Source organism: Solanum pennellii, chromosome 9, assembly GCF_001406875.1.
Source record: "Solanum pennellii chromosome 9, SPENNV200".
Classification (NCBI taxonomy): domain Eukaryota; kingdom Viridiplantae; phylum Streptophyta; class Magnoliopsida; order Solanales; family Solanaceae; genus Solanum; species Solanum pennellii.
Genome location: NC_028645.1, coordinates 76,106,062 through 76,129,055, shown reverse-complemented (window position 1 = coordinate 76,129,055; position 22,994 = coordinate 76,106,062). Strand labels below are relative to the sequence as shown.

Below are 22,994 nucleotides of genomic sequence, written 5' to 3'. Positions count from 1 at the left end.
CCCTGGAAATAGAAGACAATTAGATTTATTGTTCAATTATGAAAAAAAAATCAAAGTAATATAATACTATATATTCGGGAGAAAGTAGTGATGATTGTTATGAATGTTGCCTTCGAAGATATAAAAAGGTCTTTGTCAATTTTTATTACCATAGTGTATCTCTTATTAGAGAGGCATGAAAAATGGAGATTTTGATAGTAGGATTCAGTTGATAGATGAGGAAGAGAATTTTGTCGTATTATTTTTATTTCGCATTAAAAATAAGATAACAATCTTGAAATAATTAAATTAACTCCGGGAGAACTAGCTTTTGAAAGGATTAATGAAAATTGGCATTTAGTCGGGGATCTTCTCTTATGGAACTGATCAACGGGGTTTGTTTAATTAGATTGATAATTCAATACATTGATCCACAATGCAAAATTGGATGTAGAACTTGTGTTTGATACAGTTGAACTATCAATTAACTAGACTTGAGTTTGCTAGCAAATTAAAGTAAGGCTAATGAGTATTAATTTTGTAAGATTTGGACCTAGAGTTCTTGTTAGAGTACTCGGGTCAGAGGTAGATTCAAGATTTATATTTAATAATGCGTTCAATTTTTGATAATTTTAGTATTATAGTATTCATTATACTGTTAAATTATGGGGTTCAAATCTAATATTTTTTGACATTCTAGTATGTTTTTACCTCTACATTTATAATTTATGTCGAAAGTTATGAATTTAGATGAACCTGTAGTTAAAGAGCTATATTTGCCCCTCATTGAGCTTTATATGTTTTTACCTTTATATTTATATTTTGTGTCGAAAGTTGTGAGTTAGATGCATCCATAGTCAAAAGGTTATATCCGCCCCTCCTTGAGCTTCATCAGTAGTCCTTGTACATGGATGAGCCTAGAGTCATTTCTTGGTAAGTTATGTATAAAATTTTTGCTATTTTCCTTGACAATAGCTTATAGAAAGAATGTACAAAATTAAAGACATAATAAGATCCTTTAATAAATTATCAATGTTCTCATCTTCATTTATAAAATACCACTCAAGTTAAAAGAAAGTATTTTTCTAGGTATAGCTTTGTTAGGAAGTTCCAATTGGTTGTCATTTTGCAGAATCTAAGTTCCTCTGTCTTGCATCGTTTTAACAAGGCTTTTCTTGAGTTTTTCACCCACATTTCCCATCTTAATCAAATCCATTTGGTGCCAAAGTAGATTGAATATGACCATATACACTCGGCATAGTCAGAATTTTCGTTATGGTTCAAAATATTAAAATAATAAACAGGCAAAGAAGTCAAAAGGGGACATTTATTGTATAATAATACATAACACATAATTTTAACCATAAATAAACAATATAATTTTTCATTGAAGGAGATTCAAATGAACCCCTTGATCTTACCTGGCTAATAATAAGTTAAATGGCTACTACAATGACCAATCATATGAGCTGGATGTTGGAATAAATCCATTTTTTAAAGCACAAGAGAAGATTTTTGGACAGAGGTTAATTATAGTGACATCAAATTTGGATATAAGAGTGATTATATATGTAGAGATACAAAGAGATTGAGAAGTGAATTAGAGATGAGGCAAAGGGATTTACAAGAGTTTAGGACACCTCAACATCCATGTTTAGGTAGAAATAATTGGGGTGGTGCTTCTCCTTTATTGGCAAGAAATGTACCTAAAGAGTCTCTTGAGCAAAGGTATGTTAGGTTGAATACTATAAGGACTAGAGATGAAGTTTTTTTGGAGCTGGAAAATGACAAGTTCTTAAACATGTTGAATGCTGAGGCCTCGAAATACGAGTCCCCCCTCGTTCGTAGAGGTAAGTTTTGGAAGCTAATATGGCGACCACGACACAAGTTGAATATAGTACGACCATCATCTTCTAGCTCGAGCTCGTCTCTAGGTAATAGTTCCAAGAAAAAGAAAGTATTTAAAAGATTAGACCCAAAGAATAGATGGCCTAATGGCTGGTGTTAATATATGGTGAACTACTTACTTGTTGCTTTCATATTGAATAATAACACTCTTTTTGTCATTGTTATGGCTTTTGTTTGTTTTTTTAACCTTTGTTAGGCTAAGGAGTGTCACGTTACACTGCTTCGATTGAGGCACAATCAATGGACACCAAAAAATTGTATGATCAATCTTAGTTTTCCTTCATTTGAGTATCACTTGTAAGCGAGCAACAAATTAAGGAAAAAGTTCATTGAAACTTGGAAGTCTATGAAGATAAGTTTGATTAGATTTATTAATATAAAGTAGGGATCAGATGTAAATAGGCAGGACAAGACCTACTAAGATTTAGATCTGCTTATCTTGACTTGTTTAGCATTTTTCAAAATATTTACTATGTTCTACATCGCCCGTTTATATTATCTTTTATTTCTCTTCCTTATTTTTTTTACTTTGTAGCGTGATTTTTTTAAGCCCTGTCTTATTTATATATTTTTTTGACAGTAAAGGTATTTTTAAATCAAAGTATTAACTGTAAGAGCATTTTTTTTAGGGAAAATTGTATATAATAGCAAACTAATAACCTAAAATAAATTGAGTAGCTAGGGTTTGATTTAATTGTGCTCCATAGCAAACGTTTGCAAAAAATTGTCAGGCGCCTCTCTCCCAAATATCTCGCTCGCCACTCTCCTCCAATCTCTCGCTCGCTTCCTCACTTTTTATACAAACACAAGTGTATAAAAATTATTTATAATTGTATAAAGCAGAGAAAATTGTATAAATACATATATTTTTGTTCCCCTCTTTCAGATCTCGCTCGCCACTCTCCAAATCTCGCTCGCCACCCTCGCCTTTCTCACTTATACAAACAGAAGCGAAATGTATAAATTGTGTTTCTGTTTGTATAAAGCGTGAGAAAATTGTATATACACATGCAAGTACATATATTTTCGTCCTATACACTTATAATTATACAATAAAAATACTCTCCTGCCTAGTTTCTTTTGTCTTTCTCTCTTTCTCGTTTTATACAATTTTCAAATTGTATCTAATTTCTTTCTTTCTCGTGTTATACAATTCGATTCAATTGTATATTCCTTGTGAAGTATCTTTTTCTTTCTCTCTTTCTCATTTTATACAAATTTAAATTGTATATAATCGTTCCATACACTTACAATAATACAATTCGTTTTATACACTTCGTTTTTATACAGTTCTCTACCCCAAGTGTCTTTCTCTTTCTTGTTTTATATACTTCGTTTTATACAATGTGCTTCAACTGTATATATATAGCGAATTATACATATATATGTTTGTTATGGAGCGCAATTATGCAAACTTTGCTATAGCATACAAATATGAATTTTTTATTTGTTATATGTGAAAATTACCTTTTTTTTTATCATGATATTAATAGATGATATTTTTGTTTAATTCCACATAGTTTAAAGACATTTTTTCCCCATATTTTTAATATAGAAAACTAAATATCCAAAAAACTAAAATCTCATATCATATAATTCATTAATAATTATTTTTTCGCGTAATTTATCTTCACCCTTAACAATAACAACATGAAAGAGATCTCATATTTTAAAACCAATGAATACGCTTAATTTAAACTAAATAATATGGCACCATACTAATTAAATTGTTTTAATCCAATAAAATTATTAAACATCTCAAAAAGTAAAACAAAAGAAGAAAGAAATTAAAGAAACACGTAGTATAGCTAGTTATAAATAAAAATGTAATTCAAAAGTGCATGTCATGATCAAAACTAAACATTGGTCCACATGTTGGTACTGTTCCTTTTCTAGGTTATCATTATAATAATTGTCACTTTGCTTATAAAGTAAAATTAAATTAAAATTAAAATCCTAATCAATCATAAGCTTTCTACGATCCACATGAAAAATTTAAAAACTTTTCGAAAAAAAATATTTAAAAACCACAGGATGCATGCCCTACTGTTCTGTTCATATTAAGATTTAAGGGTTTGTTTACTGAGGAATTTTTTTTTATATTTGGTTCGTTGAATTTTTCTAAATTTATTTTAAAAAGAAGTTAAAGTTACGTCTAATTGAGAAAATGATTTTGTCATGGAAGTACAGAAAACAAATCCTAAGCAAATGACATTTTACATAGATTGTGTTATTTTTACTTGTCAATACACTTTATTTTTATTTTCACTCGCTATATATTTTAAGTATATATAAATATTTTTAGAATATTTGTTTGTAGCGATATTGTTATAAATGGAAGATTCTTATGATAAAAAAAAATAAGGTAACTCTCATATATAACAAATATAGAATTCATATTTATATGTTATAGCAAAGTTTGCATAATTGTGCTCCATAGCAAATATATATATGTATAATTCGCTATACATATACAATTGAAGTGAATTGTATAAAATGAAGAGTATAAAATTAGAAAGAGAAAAAGATTTGGACAGAGAATTGTATAAAACGAAGTATATAAAATGAATCGTATTATTATAAGTGTATAAGACGATTATATACAATTTGAATTTGTGTGTATATATAATTTTCTCTCGCTTTATACAATTAGAATTTAGAAACGCAATTTATACAATTCTATTGTATAAAGCAAAAGAGTCAAGCCAGAGAGGAAGAGTGACGAGCAAGAATATGAGGGAGAGAAGAACTGACAAACAGTTTGCTATGGAACAGAAATAAATCAAACTGTAGCTACTATATTTATTTATATTATTAGTTTGACATTATTCTATACAATTATTCCAAAAAAAACTATTCTATCCGTCCACTTTTATTTATCATGTTGTGTTTTTTGAAAGTCACTTTGATTAAATTTTAAAGTTAAATTAGATTATATTAATTCGATATTTTAAACAAAAAATTTAGATATTAAAAAACTATACGAATTTCAATTTTTTTACATATCAATATGGTGAAAAAATACATCGTAAAATGTTAGTCAAAATTTTTATAGTTTGACTCTAAAAAGGAAAATATGACAATTAAAAGTATATGAATATAGTAACCGATTTTCAATTTATTACTCCTCTTACATATTAATTGATCATCTTATTAGTCATCCATAATAGTTGTTTAGTTGTTCAACTTATTAAATCAACAAAGCATGAATTAAATTAGAGAAAAAATACACAATTACACCCATCAAACTTACACATGCTTTTCAAGTAGACACTTTTGCTAGGATCCTATTACCCCACAAAGTCATTTTCAACCATTATAAATATAACATTTTGAATTATCCTTGCAATTAATTCTTCTTAGAAGTGTTCAAGTTTGTTTTGTATAATTTCCCAAAAAGTTTTTTTAAGGGGGTGAACTAGTTAAATTATTTTCTTATTTATAATTTCTTAACACATGTGTAAAAAAATAGTCAACTAATATAAGACGGAGAAAATATTATTTAATCAAAACATACCACCTTAATTTATTAATAGTATCAACATTTCTACCTAAACACGTAATTATTTATTTAAAAAATCAATGTCGCACTTAAAAGTATGATGATTCGACACTTATTAACTATTTTCAATTAATTCAAATGGTCTCTAAATCCAAAAATGTAAAATTTTCAAAACAAGTGGTAACACAACATGATTCAAAATCTCGAACTTAATTAAATCCTTTACTAATATAGAAGCAACAATATAATTTCTTAAGAATTGAGAATAATTAACATATATAAAAGTGAAAGGGAGAAAAAACGCATTACAAAATTGACTTGAAAAACACAAAAATCAAAGAATAACTCATGACAAAGATGACTAAATAGTCATTGTCTAAGATTTCATGCTATTAAAAAGCATAGCTTCAAAATCTAGTTGGGATGATTTTGGTTCCCAATTTACTAATATAATTGAGTGCATGAGAAATAATAGAAAGCAAAATAATTGCAAGAATGATCAAAATATAAGATGGCCTACCAAATCTAAGTGCAAAAATGACATTAAAAAACTAGCCACACCAACCCTAAATTTGATAGTTTATTATCATGTGCACCGTTACATAATGCTTATCTCATTTATGGACAATTGATGAGAGACCACATCATGAATTTAAGACATAAGAAATTGAATAAAATATTGGGGCAAAGGGGTATCATTCTTCTTTGTCTTTTTGTACTCATTTATTTCGATAAGTGTTTGTGTCAGCACGAATACAATATATGTTATTCTCGTATTTTAGTTTGTATGATACAAGTGAAGTTTAGAGACTAATCAAATTTTTTTTATTGAATTTAAGTTATATATTTGACAATTGGAAATTTTCTTTGTACGATTAGTGTAACTTAATTTGATATTATTGTATGTTAATTACTACTTAGTATATCTAGGTTATCAATTAATAGTGTTCACCATTGTCATTTACTTGATTTAAATTTACAAAATATTGTTTACACTATGAGGGTCGATAATATAGATTCATATGCATTCTCCCGATTAAGAGTGATTTTACACTATAACAAAAATAACTTTTAACGGTATTAAATATTGACACTAATAAAGAGTGTCAACGTTTTTATCGGCATTAGTTAAGTGCCATTAGAACCAACGTAGCTAAAGACTTTAGGGACATATGTAAAGAGTAACAATTGCCGCTAAAAATATATATCTAGCGGCAATTAAGAATTAAATGCCGCTAATGGTCATTTTTGTTGTAGTGTTATATTATTATTATATTTTTCTTATAGGTAAAGGTGAGTTGGAATCTAAAAATTATGAGTTCTGAATTATCAAAAAAAGAAAAAGATATCTTATTGAATTCTTTCTAAATTATATATATATAATAATTTTTTATATAAATATAAAATTTTAATCGAGGTTACTGAATTATTTTTTTTCATTAAGTTCAAAGTTTAGTATGTACATGTATGAAAAATATTTTTTGACTTATATACTTTGTATAATTTTCTGGTACATAGTAATAATTCTTTATTTTTAAAAAGAATGACATACTTTCATTTTTAGTCTGTTTCAAAAAAAAATTTCTTTTTTGGCTACGCTTTTATTTTAATATCAACATAACATGTTTTAAGACACACGATTAAAGAGTATTTTAATACAATTGACATATATAATTTTAATTTAGAAGCACAAGATTGAAAAACTTCTTTTATTTTCATGCACTCCATATCAAATCATTCAAACTATACTTTTCTTTATAAAACGAAAAAAATATATAATTTTTCGATAAAGAATATTCGACTAGCCCAACTCGGTAATTGACTAGAATATACCTTAGTAGGTTTGAAGTTCAAGTCCAATAATCCGAGTATAGTGGAGCATTCATGCCTACCAACGATAGCATTGACTAAGAACAATATCATATATTTAATTGCGTATATATAATATTTGTGCCCTATAAATATTTATCTTATATAAAAAATAATATATCTTACACAGTGGAGAATTCATGCCTAGGACTCTATAAGGTAGTTGAGAATTCTTTTGACAAAAGAACAATGATTTCATGCATTAAAGGAATACCATTGCTAATAATATAATAGTAACCCCAAGATTAAAGTTTTTAAATAAAAGTTACCTCAATATTCTTTTCTTTTTATTTATTTATTTTGAGTCTTTTGCACATCTATTAAAATAGCTATTTTGGAATTTGAATTAAAAATGTTATTGTCTATATTAAATTTAGGGAAAAGGGTCTGATATACCCCTCAATTTTGTCATTTAGAGCTGATATACCCCTTGTTATGAAAGTGGCTCATATATACCCTTACCGTTATACAAACGGCTCACATATACCCTTTTCCTCTAACGGAAATGAAAAAATAATAATTTTAATCTAAATTTTTATTTTTATTTTTCAAAAAATTATAATTCCATATGAGTAAATTTAATCCTCGTCAACATATTTTTTTGACTTTTTTTTTTTCAATGACTAATTTATAATTATTATTTTGATAATCAAATTTATTTATGTTTCACTAATATTTTTGTAAAACTTATTGTAGATGACCAAATGTATTCTTCGAATACGAAATTAAATTACAATACACACAAAAAAAATAGTTTAATTTTTTTTTCTTCAAACTAAGGAATGAAAGAAAAAAACAAAATAAGAATAAGAAACTCCAATAGTTATAATAAAAGAAGTCAAAAAATAATTTATGTATGAAAATATACCTTGAACTTTGATAGAAGAATCATATATACCCCTAAATAATTTTTTAAAAAAAATTAGAAGTAATAAATATAAATTTTAAACTAATTTATTAACTTCCGTTAAATGAAGGGTATATGTGAGCCATTTTGTAATGACAGGGGTATATGTGAGCCGTTTGTATAACGGTAAGGGCATATGAACCACTTTTATAAAAATGGTATATCAGCTCCAAATGACAAAATTGAGGGGTATATCAGACTCTTTTTTCTTAAATTTATCTCTTCTCAAATTATAAAGGGAAAAAAATTAATACCTTCTTGGTTACTTTAAAACTCACTTATTTTATCTAGCAAAAGGATGAAGTTTTACACTAGAAGCTTAATGATGGTATCAATTTTGTTATCAATCGATTAATAAAAAATAACCCCTAATAATTTAGTACTCTCTTCGTTGCTATAAAAGTAACTTTTAACGGTAATAAATATACACATTAATAAAGAATGATAACACTTTTAATTACCAACATTAGTTAATTGTCATTGGATACAATATCGTTATAAGTTTTAAAGACATTTACAAAAATTGTGAATTGCCTCTAAAAATTATATATTTAGCAAAAATAAAACTATTGTATTAATCAATTGCTGCTAAATCAATTTTGTAAAGCTTTTCGTCCTTATTCATGTGGCACATGAATTTGACTTGACACAGAATTTAAGGAAAAAAAGTGGTTTAATAAATCTAAGATATTCGTATCGCTATAAATCATTTCATTGATAATAATTTTTTTATATAAAAAAATCATTTTTAATCATGAAAAAAATTGCCCCAGAATTTTAAAAAGCTTCCAAATATTTTAACTTTAGAGCTAGCACATCATTTGAACTAAATTACATACATCTTGTATTGGGGTTGTTGAAAAACACAATTGAATGAAAATTTCAAATTTATATTTTTTGACAAATAATTATAGCAGCCCTTTGCTAATTAGAAGTGATGGTTATGCATGTAATCATTTCTAAACTTTATTTAATTCCTAAGCATGTTTTGTCATTTATCTCTGCACCTATTTTCACTCTTCTAATTCATGTACACAAAAAAAAAAGTTGATAAAAGAGATAGTAATAATGATTAGAAATTGATGATAATTATCTCCTTTCGATTACATTGCTAAAAGGAATCTTGTTATAGTGTTTAGTTGGTGTGGTACAACTATAATAAGCTTAATCAAATATGTTTTGTTTTATTGTTGAACTGTGTCATAAAAAAATAGAGACACATGAGTTGACAATATAACAAAAAATGTGCTTTAATTTCAAATAAGTTAAGGTTAATTATGGTCAATTATATCGAATGTATTAATAATTTTTTCTTACATTTAAATTCATTTCAAGCTAATACAAAATGAAAATATTAGATTCTTTTTTAAAAAAATTCTACTAACATATGAATCTCTAAACAAATACATAGAAAATTTATATGTATTTATTGGAGTTTGAAAGTATAAAACATTATGAAGTTGATGGCACCATTCACATGAACTTTGTATTATGTCGGTATATATATATATATATATTCATTCATTCAGTATTTAATATCTGTATTGAAAATCGTATGACTCAGTATATTATATTAACATGCTCCAAATCTAAAACTTTTATGTTATCATTATTTCTAGAAATAATGTTCTTTTTATTTGCTATAGAGTGGGGATTCTCTTGAGAAATGAGTTAAGTGAGTATTCAGGCATTACTCTTTAATTTCACACCTAAGGTCAGTTTTTTTCCTTTTTTGATTATATTATTAAAAAGATATATTTAATGGTTATTTGATTAAATCAGAAATCAAAATTTTCTGTATTACTTGTAGATAAATTAAAACTACTCTTGGCAAGTCCTTTTTCAACATGTGAAATTGTCATTATAATGCACTTTTTATAAGGATGTGTTGGAAGATAGATATAGGATTAACATAAAACTTTTTATATTGGTTGATACAAAGTAAGAAAAATGTATACTTTATGATCAATTGAATTATTGCTTGCAAGAATGAAAGAAAACTTGATTTGAGTACTAGGAGATGTAAGAAAATAAATATTGCAATATTCACAAAGTATGACTTCAAGCTAGATCAGTTGTATCAATATATTCAACCTAGCTCAAATTTAATGGAGTAGGATAAGTCAATTCTATATTTGAAAGGAACTTAAAATGATTTGTCTAATACAATTCTAAAAATTAAAGGTCGAGGTCTAGGGAGAAATATCCCTTTTTTTTAAAAAATATTTTTTAAATATGTAAAGTAAAGAAAAACGAAGTTTTTTCATACTCAAATAAAGGAAAAAGATTCATATCAAAGATCAATAAAATTTAAAACTTTGTTCGAGTGGCTTGATCCTCCGATAAGAACATCTCTTTTTTTGCTTTAGTTCAAAAATCCATTAAGTATTCATAACATTTGCTTGATTCGACCATGATACAAGTGAGTATAGCTGGTGCATAAAGAAGACACAATAAGAGAGGTAATTGGTTTCTTCTAGAAACAGTTTACAAAAGTTGAAAATTAAGGTTTTAGGCCTAGAATTCTTAAATTAAAAATATTATAACTGTCCATTTCACTTGTAATTATTTATTAACTAATGAGTGCAATACATGCGTCTCTTATACACATATTTATCACTCAACTATTACTAAATAACTAAATAATATGTATTGTTACTTTGATTTTTTACCATATATATATATATATATATATATATATGGATAATTGTATATAATAGCAAACTAATAACTTAAAATAAATAGAGTAGCTAGGGTTTGATTTAATTGTGCTCCATTGCAAACGTTTGCCAAAATTTGCCAGTCGCCTCTCTCTCAAAAATCTCGCTCGCCACTCTCCCATTATCGCTCCAATCTCTCGCTCGCTTCCTCACTTTTTATACAAACACAAGTGCATGTATAAAAACTGTTTCTATTTGTATAAAGCAGAGAAAATTGTATAAATACATACATTTTTGTTCCCCTTTCTCCCCTCTTCCAGATCTCTCTCGCAACCCTCGCCTTTCTCACTTATACAAACAGAAGCAAAATGTATAAATTGTGTTTCTGTTTGTATAAAGCGTGAGATAATTGTATATACACATGCAAGTACATATATTTTCGTCCTATACACTTATAATTATACAGTAAAAATACTCCCCTGCCCAGTTTCTTTTGCCTTTCTCTCTTTATCGTATTATACAAATTCAAATTGTATCTAATTTCTCTCTTTCTCGTTTTGTACAATTCGATTCAATTGTATATTCCCTGTCCAAGTCTCTTTTATCTTTCTCTTTCTCATTTTATACAAATTCAAATTGTATATAATCGTTCTATACACTTATAATCATACAATTCGTTTTATACACTTCGTTTGTACAATACTCTGCCCAAGTGTCTTTCTCTTTCTCGTTTTATACACTTCGTTTTATACAATTCGCTTCAACTGTATATGTATAGCGAATTATACAGTTTCTATGTTTGCTATGGAGCACAATTATGCAAACTTTGCTATAACATATAAATATGAATTTTTTATTTGCTATATGTGAAAGTTGCCCATATATATATATATATATATATATATGTTATTTATTTTAAGCTATTTGTGTGAGGTTGAAAGAGATTGATTGGCTAGTAATTAACAGCTAAACTTCCACTAGGACAAAATAGATACAAAAATAGAGGAAGAGATTTAATTAAGAATAGGGAGACAATGGAAATGGGAGGTGAGTAGATGTCACAACTTTTAGTAGTAGAAATCATTTTAGAAAAGGGGTGTTGGAGGGTAAGTTCAAAGGTATATCTTGTGGATAGATTGATGGCAAGATAAGTAGCATTTTCATAGGCATTGGCATCATATTGTTTGCCATATAAGTAGACTATCTCATTAACCCTTTTCACTTATTCTTTTTCAATCATCACTTCTACAAATTAATAAAAGGCTAAAACCAATTGGAATTAGAAAAAGAATAAAAATAATCTTTGAAGGGAGTAGTCTCCTAAAAATATTTATCTCAAATTATTTATCGTAAAATTCAAGACACCATTTATTATTCTTGAAAATTATAAACATCTTAAGGCAACACTTCTTTTGCTTCTATTTATATATCATCATTTTAGATTTTGCGTCCTTTAAGAAATTAAGTAAGTTTATCATTGTATCCTTATTTAATATTCTCTGGAACTCAAATTTTCAATAAACAAAAATAAGTTAATTTATTTTGATTAGTTAAATTTACCAATGAATATGAATTAATCATTTAATTTTTCTACATTAGTCAAGTTCATAATTTCAAGGCTAATAACTTTCAATGGTTAATACTTAATAGAACGAATTGTGTCATTTATGCTATTTTTACAACTATTATTATTGATTTATTGAATCAATAGATCTTTCTAAAAACACAAATTTAGTTTTTTAAAAATATTAATATATGATTCGTTAATGCAACATCTTTCAATATTTTGATACCTTATTTATGGATTATAATTTGCTCATTTGATATAAAAAAATGTTTCAATAGTTTTTACAAATTATGAGATTTTTACATTTATATAAAAAAAATATAACTTTTGTGAATCAAACTCCAGATAAAAAAACTTATTTTATAGTACTACATTCTTTCAACTTAAAATAAAAAAAAACCCAATTTATGTAGGGGAGTGATATTCTAGTCCCTAAAAGTGAATTTTGGATCCAAAAGCATTGCACTTTTAAGACTAGTAGTATTAGTTGTTTTTATATAAAGAGAAGATCAAAATCAAAATCACTAATTCATTAGCTCAGCTGTACACATTTTTTCCTACTAGTATTATATACATATTGCTTATCAACTTAAAACAAAGAAGCAGTATATTCAAAATCTTGAAATAGTAATGGAGGTGAATGTTGCAATTCACAAGTTAACTCTAAAACGCCGTTTCTACTCATCCCAGAAAGCTTACTGTTGATAAATTAGCTAAAGATTCTTCCTTTTTAAAGTTTCTGAGGTGTTACTGTCATTTTGTAGAAAAATTAAGAATTACTTTGTTAGTTTTCTTGTTCTTGGTCTTTATAGGGTAATAAAGATTTGATTTTTATTCCCAAGTTGATACTGTTGTTCAAGATTATTGTTGTTTGGTATGGAAAAATGCATGGATAGTACAATTCTGTTTGTGGGTATTGCTTTTCTTGGATTCTTGGTTTCATTTTGTGTTGCTGATTACTGAATAGGGTTAGTTGGTTGTGTTGGTTCAATCAAGATTTTGACTTTTTTTTTCCTGGTGTGGGGTTTGGGTTTTTGAGCTCTGGGAAGAGGGAGAATGGAAAAAGATGATGGTATGCTGCTTCTTTCAACAGTAGGACCGCCAATAAAGCGGCGAGCAGGGTTGAGAAGGAAGCAGGCAGGCAGAGGATCATATAGAGGAAGTTAGGTATTGGGATAAGGGAAGAAAATTGGGGATTGTTAGGGTTATTTGAGGTTTAGGACTGGGTTTTGTTTTGAGAATTGGTGGTGGGGATTTGTGTGTTAAATTTTTTGGTGACTAGGGAAGAATATGGCAAGCCAACTGCAACAAGCACTGAGGAGCCTTTGTTGCAATACTCCTTGGAAGTATGCTGTGTTCTGGAAGCTCACACATCGAGCTCGAATGTGAGTTCTTTTGCCTCATTCATCAAGTTTTCAGATATTGTTTCTTTTGGTATTGCTATAAACTGAGTAGAAGTGAAACAAACTATATTTTTCTATGACATGCTTTGCTCTATGGATTTCCATTAGCTTAGCCAGAAAATGAAAAGGTGTTATCTTTCAGATTTATTGCTAGAATTATCCAACTTGTGTTTTCATATTCATTTAAAGGAAAAAGAATCTAATCTGATGTTTCGAAACTCCGAAATGCACATAAGGAATCTAGATGCAAAATCTATTTTTCTCACTTAGCAGGAGGTTCAGGATATAAAGCTACAAATAGCTTCCCCTTCGAATGAGAAATAAATGATTGCATACTCTAGAAACTACCTTTGCAGGAAATTTTGGCCATACCATAGAGAAACATTATTTGTGGTTTTTGAATTTTATCTCCTACAAGTCTAGTGCATTTGTAAAGAGTAAAAACACATGAAGACAACCTCTTTAGAAAATTCTGGTATCCCTCTTTTACAGATATAACAACATCTGATTAGGCCTTCATGAGACTTATATAAGAATGGACCTTGATTGTGAATCTTATTAGAAGATTGATTTTATAATATAATTGCTGAAACTTGATTTTATCAAGTACGAGGTCCATTTGAGATGAATAGATTTCTTAGTTGTGGTTGGTAATCCGGCATAGCTTGGCCTTTATTTAATACCTTTGACTATAAAAGAACAACATTCCTCTCTTATCTGTTGTCCATCATGTGGATTTCATTGTAGGATGTTGACTTGGGAGGACGCTTACTATGATAACGATGGGTTTCCAGAGAAAAAATCGCCTGATAGTACGGCAGGCAACCTTTATGATGGACATTATTCCAACAATTATCTTGGAGTAGCTGTGGCAAAGATGTCCTATCATGTTTATTCTCTCGGAGAAGGGTATGATATCTAGATGACCAGAAGCAAGTTTATGATTTATCTCATGCTGTCAATTCTAATGATGTTTAAGCTTCAGCAAATAAATATGTCCGTTGAAGAAATTGCATTTTATTCTCCATCTGTTTCTGCATGAGATTAATTCATTTCAGCATGCAAGCTTTAGTAGAAAGCTTGAGAGTATAGTCAGTTCGCACGCAGTAATTCTTTGTAGACAATATGTTCCAGTTAGATTCAATCTACGATTATAATTTCTCTCTGAAATGAACGAATAGGGCTTATGGATTATGGTAATTTAATGTCTAACTATTCCCTTGGACAGTATTGTTGGGCAGGTTGCAATTACTGGAAAACATCTATGGCTTTCAGCAAACAAAGTCGCAGCTATCACCAGCTTGGCGCCTGAAGTAAGCCAATTTTTCTTAGTATATATGTACAATTAGCATGCTTCTGATGAATTTAGGTATTAAGATGCAACAATATACTTCCTTTATGCAAACGTGAATGTTACGGATAGAAAGATTTTCAGTTTCTAATAATAAGTACATTGGCTTGGGAGAGATCTATTATACTCGAATTCTCAATCTGAACTACTTTGTGACACCTACCTCCAAAACTGTGTGATGGACTTACTTCTTGAACTATTTGGATGGTGGATAGAGTAAAAGTATGTTCCATTAGACTTCTTATTGATTTTAACTTGAAAGGTATTCCATCTTAGAGAAGTTGACTTACCCAGCTTAAAATTGAAAATGTCATAGTAAATTTGAGGGTAGATTGTATATTGTGTACATGGTTATTCATTACGAGTTCTTCATTTTCAGCACTGTGATGGGTGGCAAGCTCAATTTTCTGCTGGGATTAAGGTAAAGCTAACTATCTTAATCTCTCAGTTGTAATATTTTTCATGGTGATATAGTCTTCCATACATGTGCATCATTTATGGATATGGAGATGGTCAGGAAGTTTAAGATTTTGGCATCACTTCTGTTTCTCAGTAGGGCACCAATGAACATCTATTTTTTATTAGAATCTTTCATTCTATTTTTCGAGTAGAATTTCTTTCATTTATAATATTTTGGTGTTTGATGTATTCTTCACCTCTGATGCTTATATCTCACTTATTTTATTCACAACAGCTTCTGATCTTCCCGTTATTTTTCTTGACATAGCACTTCATGGAAAAAGTTAAAAGTTCTTTCTCTACAATATTGTGATGTCAATAACATTTTTGATTTGAGAGTCCATCACCCATTGTCCAGCAAGGGTTAGAAGTGCAAAAATTCTTGATGTGGGACTAACATGCTTGGCGTATAAAGAAACTAAGCGACTAAAAATGTGTGAGAGTTGATACTTATCATTTCGAAGAATATGTGAGTATTCCGGGGCATTTTGATATTTCTAAAGATGATTGACAACCACCAAGAATGACAAAGCTTACTTCCTACACAAGTAGAATCAGCATACAAGTTGAATTAAAATTTTACTCCCATTAAGTGATACCTGTTCCTTCTGTCATAACTCCTTTTAAATATTGCAGTTACTGTTCCAACTAACTTGAACCATTTTTCATTCAACCTTTCCTCTAAATCTGTCAGCTGAATCATCTAAGGTCAATACAGTGAGATGGAGGGGATGAAATGGTTGTGCATTACTATGATGTGTAGATGATCTGTTACATTTAAACTTAAGGTGTATAGAGAGAGCTCCTAGCATTCTGGCATTGACAGAGTGATGTGATTGAAGCCGAAGAACTGTGTTTTTTGTATTAAAACTGTCAAATTAAAGAAAAGATTAAATACCTCCTAAGTTTTTATCCTACTTGAATCAGTAAACCATGTTTTTGTGTGTTCTAAGGAAGGTTATTGAGTTTCTTCCACAAAATTCTTGTGAAATGCATGTGACAACTGATGAGTAGATCGTTTTCACATTGCTGCTAGTCCTTCAAGGCAATACAGTCATTGCATGAGATGACAAGGCTTGAATCAACTGACTTCTTGATGCTAACCTGCACATGTGAAGTTTGTGAAGATAGTTTAACTTCTCAATCTTAACTGTAATTTTATCCGTCTCCTATCGTATGAATTTTATTGGCTACATAATATGGGGCCTCAAAGAAACATTTTTTCTTGAATGCAGACCATTGTTGTTGCTGCTGTTGCTCCACATGGAGTTGTACAACTTGGATCCTTGGATAGTGTAAGATGATCAACCTCATTGTTTAAGATCTGTAAATGGTTAAAGTGCATGACAAATAGAATTTTATTTCAAACCACCTTCAGTTTTTTCTTTATAGTGTTTATGAGAATTTTGTGACTGATCTCTTCTTGACCTGTATTTGTTTAATTTCACATGTCTCTATATATTGGACTGCCTCCAATGTGTCATTAGTTCCATTTAAAATTCATCACCTTGTGAAATGAATTTCCAACTGGTTGTATCAATTGTAGCTTAGTTAACATCATATGTTACCATTGATCTCTACAGCAGTTATCAGTAAGTAGATATGCCTTGTCTGCAAATCTTATTTTCTTTCTATTAGATCCCTGAGGATTTGAGGGCGATCAAGCATATTAGAGATGTCTTTTCTGAGCTCCAGGAGTTGATGACAAGTTGCTTACGGAGTTCGATGCAGCACAGCATGGAAAATTCTTGCTTGGTAAATTGACTATTGCTCACCGAATTCCTGTTATCACAGATCATTTACGCCTTTATCTGATGCTGTTACATTTTCCAGTCAGAGATATCGACAAGAACCTCAGGTTCAGAGATTTTTCAAGACTGCGTAAATAATATAGGTAGAAGTGTTTGTGAAGATGGGAGAAATATGTGGTCTCCTCTATATACATCTTTTGAAAAATCTGTTGATCATTCTTGTATCTTCTCGCAACCTGGAGGTTACCCAAATAAAATACTTGAAGTGGTAAATAACCAAAGACTTCACAGGACTTCAGTTCAAGGATCTGATGACTCTACAAATCTGCTTCCAGCAAGCTGTGAAAGTTCCATTATAAAACACCAAGAGGAAGGGCAGATGTGGGAAGAAACTGATCTGAAGTTTGAAGGGCAAACTAGCAACTTGAGAGTCTTGGGGAAGGGCTCGGTAGATAAAAGTGAGCCAAATTTTAGAAGTGATGCAAGTATTGGAAGTGTTTCATATGATGCTGGACAAGTCACTGAATGCCCTCAGCGAAATAGAAACAGTCTTGCTTCTGAAGCTTACAATGATCGAAACAGAATGTTGGGTTTGTCGGATCTTCCCAATGCATATGCAGATAAATGTGCTGAGACAAATTTAGGTTTTGGGACTGAGTGTAATGACACGATGCACACTCCTTTCAGGTTTTGTGCTGGCTATGAGCTATACGAAGCATTAGGGCCAGTTTTCCAGAAAGGGAATTCTTCCAAGGACTGGGAGGCAGGGAAACGGGAAGAAATGGCTGTTGACATGCTTGAGGGTATTGGCACCAGCAGTCTAGTAATGAGCAACACTGGCAATGAGCATCTTCTGGAAGCAGTAATAGCTAATGTTAACCGCCATGACAATGATTGTAGCAGTGTCAAGTCATTCTGTAAATCTGTTGATTCCCTCTTGACCACTGAAATAACTGCCGAACCTTGTAGCAGTGATATTGGCACAATCAGTTCCACAGGCTATTCATTTGATCGGGAAACATTGAACAGCTTCAACTCATCAGGTACATGTAGTATTCGGTCTTCTAGGGGTCTTTCATCAACCAGTTGTAGCAGAGGTAGTGGACATGTTGAGAGGCCACTTGAACCCGTTAAAATGCATAAAAAGAGAGCTAGACCTGGTGAAAGTTGCCGACCTAGACCCAGGGATAGACAATTGATCCAAGATCGCATCAAGGAGCTCCGTGATCTTGTTCCAAATGGTTCGAAGGTAACCTAATGGGCAAAATTTTCTCTTTCTGAAGTTGCTTAGTTTTTTATTGAGATGTGCTGAAACTTTTGGATGATACCACAGTGCAGTATAGACTCACTTCTAGAACGAACAATCAAACACATGCTCTTCATGCAAAGTGTAACCAAGCATGCTGACAAGCTAAGTAAGTGCTCTGCGTCAAAGGTGAGCTTCTCTTGCAAGTTAGTGATTTGTTTCAATTGACATGGTTTAAGTTGTTATGCTAAGTCAAAGTCTGGTAACTGAAAATGATGCCCAAAGACCTCCTTTCCCTTGAGAAAAGGAAAGGCACAACCTGAAAACGGATTGTTTATTCTTGGTAATTAACGTACTTTTATTTATTTTCTTCTGTTTTATATATCCCAAGTGGAAGTTGGAGAAGGGCTAAGATAATATAATGCAGATATTTGCTGATGGATATCTTCTTCCGTTCTTTGTTTTGTGGCAATTTCACCAAGGTGGCTTACCTGGTTTGAAGTGAATCATAGCTCAAGGAAAATCAATATTTTGTGACATTTTATACATGGGGATGGGAAAGGGTGGAGCAAATACTGTTGAAATGATATGGTCATTTTTAAAATGCGGGTCCTTGGACTTCTATAAGGCTGACTTCTCAATTCTCTTAGTTTTATTTTCTATTTGACCTCACCTGGGGAGTAATTGCTATAGAAATAATTAGCAGAGAAAAACTGTGCTCAGTGTGATGACGTTTGAAAGTGCAGCTCTGTGAAAGACCCAAATTATTGTATGTGAAGTGCTATAATGTATTTCTTAGTTTAAGCTTCTGTTGATGGTTCTATTGAGGCTATAATCGGCTGAGGAAGTAGCTAGTTTTATTGGTTATGGTTATCAAATTCTTTCCACTAATTTATTTTGCGTTGAACATGTTACAGCTGGCTGACAATGAATCGGGTATCTGTGGATCTTCCTCCCATGAGGTTGGTTCAAGCTGGGCAGTGGAAGTTGGAAATAACCAAAAAGTTTGTCCGATGAGGGTTGAAAACTTAGGCATGAATGGTCAAATGCTTGTCGAAGTAAGTAATGATAATTTTGATTGTAAATTCTAGCACCTTTTAATTTTAGTTAGACTATTTGGTTAAACAGTAAGGGATGAAACATTCTTATGTGAGTCCAATGCAGATCTTTGAAGACGGAAGCCATTTCCTTGACATAGCAGAAGCCATCCGGAGCTTGGGTCTTACAATTTTAAAAGGTCTGACTGAGGCTTATGGTGAGAGGACGCGCATGTGTTTTGTGGTTGAGGTACAATCCTGACTATTTATATGATGTTCTCTCAACCCAAGTAGAAATTAATCTTGGCGCTCAGCTAGATATTGTATCAACTAATGGTGTATGATGTATCCACTATCTACTTATTTCTTGTGTGATTCCTCATTGTCTCTTAAAGGAGTTGTATCAATATATAAGGACTGTTGGTCACAGTTGGTACTGGATTGTGGGTCAACTAGTCCGTCCTTTATCATACGAAAGAAAAATGAAAAGAATTACTGTGTTTATAAAATATTTCCAGTAATCTTATGACATTAATGTATAAATCATTATCTTTAAGAGAATGCTAAGTAATTGCTAAATAATTGTCTTTAATAAGACAATTATGGAATAAAAGGAAGAAATCCAAATTGAAAGACGAATAGGACTTAGGAGATAACTTTGTCCGCAATATGATGGAAGTAACCAAAAGAAAGGGTTGCAGATTGTTATGCCAATATCAAGAATTAGCATATTCCTTTTTTCTTTTCCCCTTTGGTTCCATCTGATTTAACTTATCGACTAATTCATTTTTGATTTTGCGCTACTCTTGATTCTTATCTATATAATTACCTTTTCTTTAGGGGCAGAATGATAGAACCCTGCATCGCATGGATGTATTATGGTCTCTTATGCAGCTACTGCAGGCAAAGATCAACTTGTAGAGCTGGAAGGTCAGAATAGACATACATTTTACTAGTCAGACCGAGGTCAGGATACTGATGTTTCAAAGGTTTTCTGTTCAACAAACAAGTTGCTCATTTTATTTATATCAGCAGTGTGTGAGGACGATAAATTCTTTGCTTCCGGTGTGTTTGTTTATATGTTCTTGTATTTTATGTGTAAAATGCTCTCATGAGAGAAGCATTATGTTCTTGACGAGGTGAGGCTTTCTCGTAGAGATCCTCCACGTCAAACTAGTAGATTAGAGGTTCGAGACACAACGAGGGTAAGTGATGAATCAGTATTGATCCCTCAAGATGATGGACAGTAAAAAAACAAAAAGGGTTATGCTCTTCATCATATAGCTTTTTTCAGTGTGATTGTTTTCCAGATTTTAGCTTGTACATCATTGATTGATCTTCAACATATATGACTTATTAGTTATTTCTGAGATGCCTGCTGAATTACAGAACTCAATTTGATATTTTACTATGTTAATAAACAAAGCAATGCTCTAACAAGTCCAAATCAAGGGTTTTGGACTTCTTATTATGCTACTTTATCATATATTATTATAAGTGGGAAGCTTCTAACCTCAAAGTTGAATTACCATTTTACCCTTATTTTACCTCTAAAATAAATTAATATTAATATCTATTTAATTAATTAAATATTAAGTAAAAGTTATATTTAAATTCATGCATCAAATAAGATCTTAATGCATCATATATTCATGTACTAATTAAATGTAGATATTGAAGAGTCTAATAACCTTTCAACTTTAATTTCTAAGATAAGTGGGGGTAATGAAGAGTCTATCAAACACACTCACACCACATTATATATATTCCTTATTTTATTCAAGTTTGTAATCATCTTGCATACTAGAGTAGGTTAGTCTACATCCCTTGTAAAATTTTCATTACCAGTTTGTAATTATAAGAATTCTTACTATTTTATTTATTTGTATCCTTTAAAATTTCATACATATTCATCTTCTTTTTGTTGAGAAATATGTAAACTATGATAGTTACAAGATGAATATACTCCAACATGAAGTTGTAAGTAAATATTTATTTTTCACATCTCCATCGTTTTGAGTTTTTAAATATAACTTTGTAGTTGATTATTGTATTTTTGTATTCATCCTTTCTTCTATTTTAAGATATATATAGTAAAGCTAATTACATTTTTTGTATTTATCATTAATTATTTTGAGGGTAAACATGCTAAATCCCATAGAATAATAATTATGTATTTTTCATTGTTTGATAATCATTTATTTTTTTAAACCCACATATTTGTACTTTTTCCTTTTTATATGTAATCTCAAATGTCCAAAAAATTCATGTACTTAACTGTTATAGAGAGGTACAAAATAAGTGCAAAAGTAAAAATAAAATAAAAAATAATGTATAGTAAAAAATGACTAAATGATACATTGAATAATATTATTTTAGAATTCACTTATATATATATATATATATATATATCAAGAAATACAGTTTATCTTTATTCTTAACATATTCATGCCTTCTTTTCTGTTTGTCTTATTTATTATTATATATGATTATAGTTTTTTATGCATATGATATGTTTCGTCTAGAGTAAGTCATGTTTTGTCTAGAATAAGTCTACTTTTAACAAAATGTAATTCAATCAGTATGAAAATATTTTTGTCTATATATTTAAATGTGATGTCTTTTTTTATGGATGTCATGTCTTTATTTATTCTTTTTTTCGTTTGAAATTTTAATTTTTTCTATAAATTTGATGGTATACGGCCCAAACATTTTGTAATATTTTTCTTTATACGTATCTTTTTTATAGACAATTTCTTTTTTGATTATTAAAACTTATGTTTAATAATTAAAATATAGTAATTCCTCTGATAAAATAAATGTTCATTTTTCATGAAGTATTTAATATATCAGACCTCCAACATCTAACACAAGATTTTCATGTTATACTTTGTGCAAAGTTAAATTCTTATGTTAAACTTACATATGAAAGGACTTAGATTTGAACTTAGCTATATAAATTAAAATTTTCTAATATCAATTAGGGGACAAACGTGCGATGCACGTTCCGAGAACTAGTACCCTCATACATATCCGTGTATATCTGTTTATCATGTATATCCACACCAAATACTTATATGATATACATGATATATAATAATGATATACATATATTGCAGTCGCATTTTCCCAAGTGTGAGTTTTGACTTCAATCTTGTCAAAAACACCTCTAATCTTCTTCCTTAACTTTTTGGAAAAACTACCCAATTAGTCAAATATTCTTGATCATATTTTTTAATCCTTTCTATAATTTAAAATAATTAAACATTGTCTCACTAATTAATAATCTCATACCAAATTTCAAGTTAAGATATAATTAGATATATGCATTTTTGCTAATATACTCCCTCAAATA

General features: G+C 29.9%; 1 protein-coding gene across 3 annotated transcripts; it reads left to right on the top strand.

Moving 5' to 3' along the window:
- The first annotated feature begins 12,870 nt into the window (after positions 1-12,870).
- On the top strand, positions 12,871-21,013 carry LOC107031674 (transcription factor EMB1444). Of its 3 annotated transcripts, none has more exons than XM_015233116.2 (11): positions 12,877-13,777; positions 14,543-14,704; positions 15,024-15,108; positions 15,526-15,567; positions 16,841-16,900; positions 17,244-17,360; positions 17,439-18,605; positions 18,690-18,791; positions 19,520-19,660; positions 19,767-19,889; positions 20,486-21,013. In XM_015233116.2, the coding sequence occupies exons 1-11, from the start codon at positions 13,683-13,685 to the stop codon at positions 20,558-20,560; spliced, it is 2,169 nt and encodes a 722-aa protein (XP_015088602.1). In that variant the 5' UTR covers positions 12,877-13,682; the 3' UTR covers positions 20,561-21,013. The 3 variants fall into 3 exon arrangements, with proteins under 3 accessions (XP_015088603.1, XP_015088602.1, XP_015088600.1); XM_015233114.2 differs by having other exon boundaries at positions 12,879-13,777; positions 20,480-21,013; XM_015233117.2 differs by lacking the exons at positions 19,767-19,889; positions 20,486-21,013 and having other exon boundaries at positions 12,871-13,777; positions 18,690-18,771; positions 19,520-19,654.
- The last annotated feature ends 1,981 nt before the right edge of the window (positions 21,014-22,994 follow it).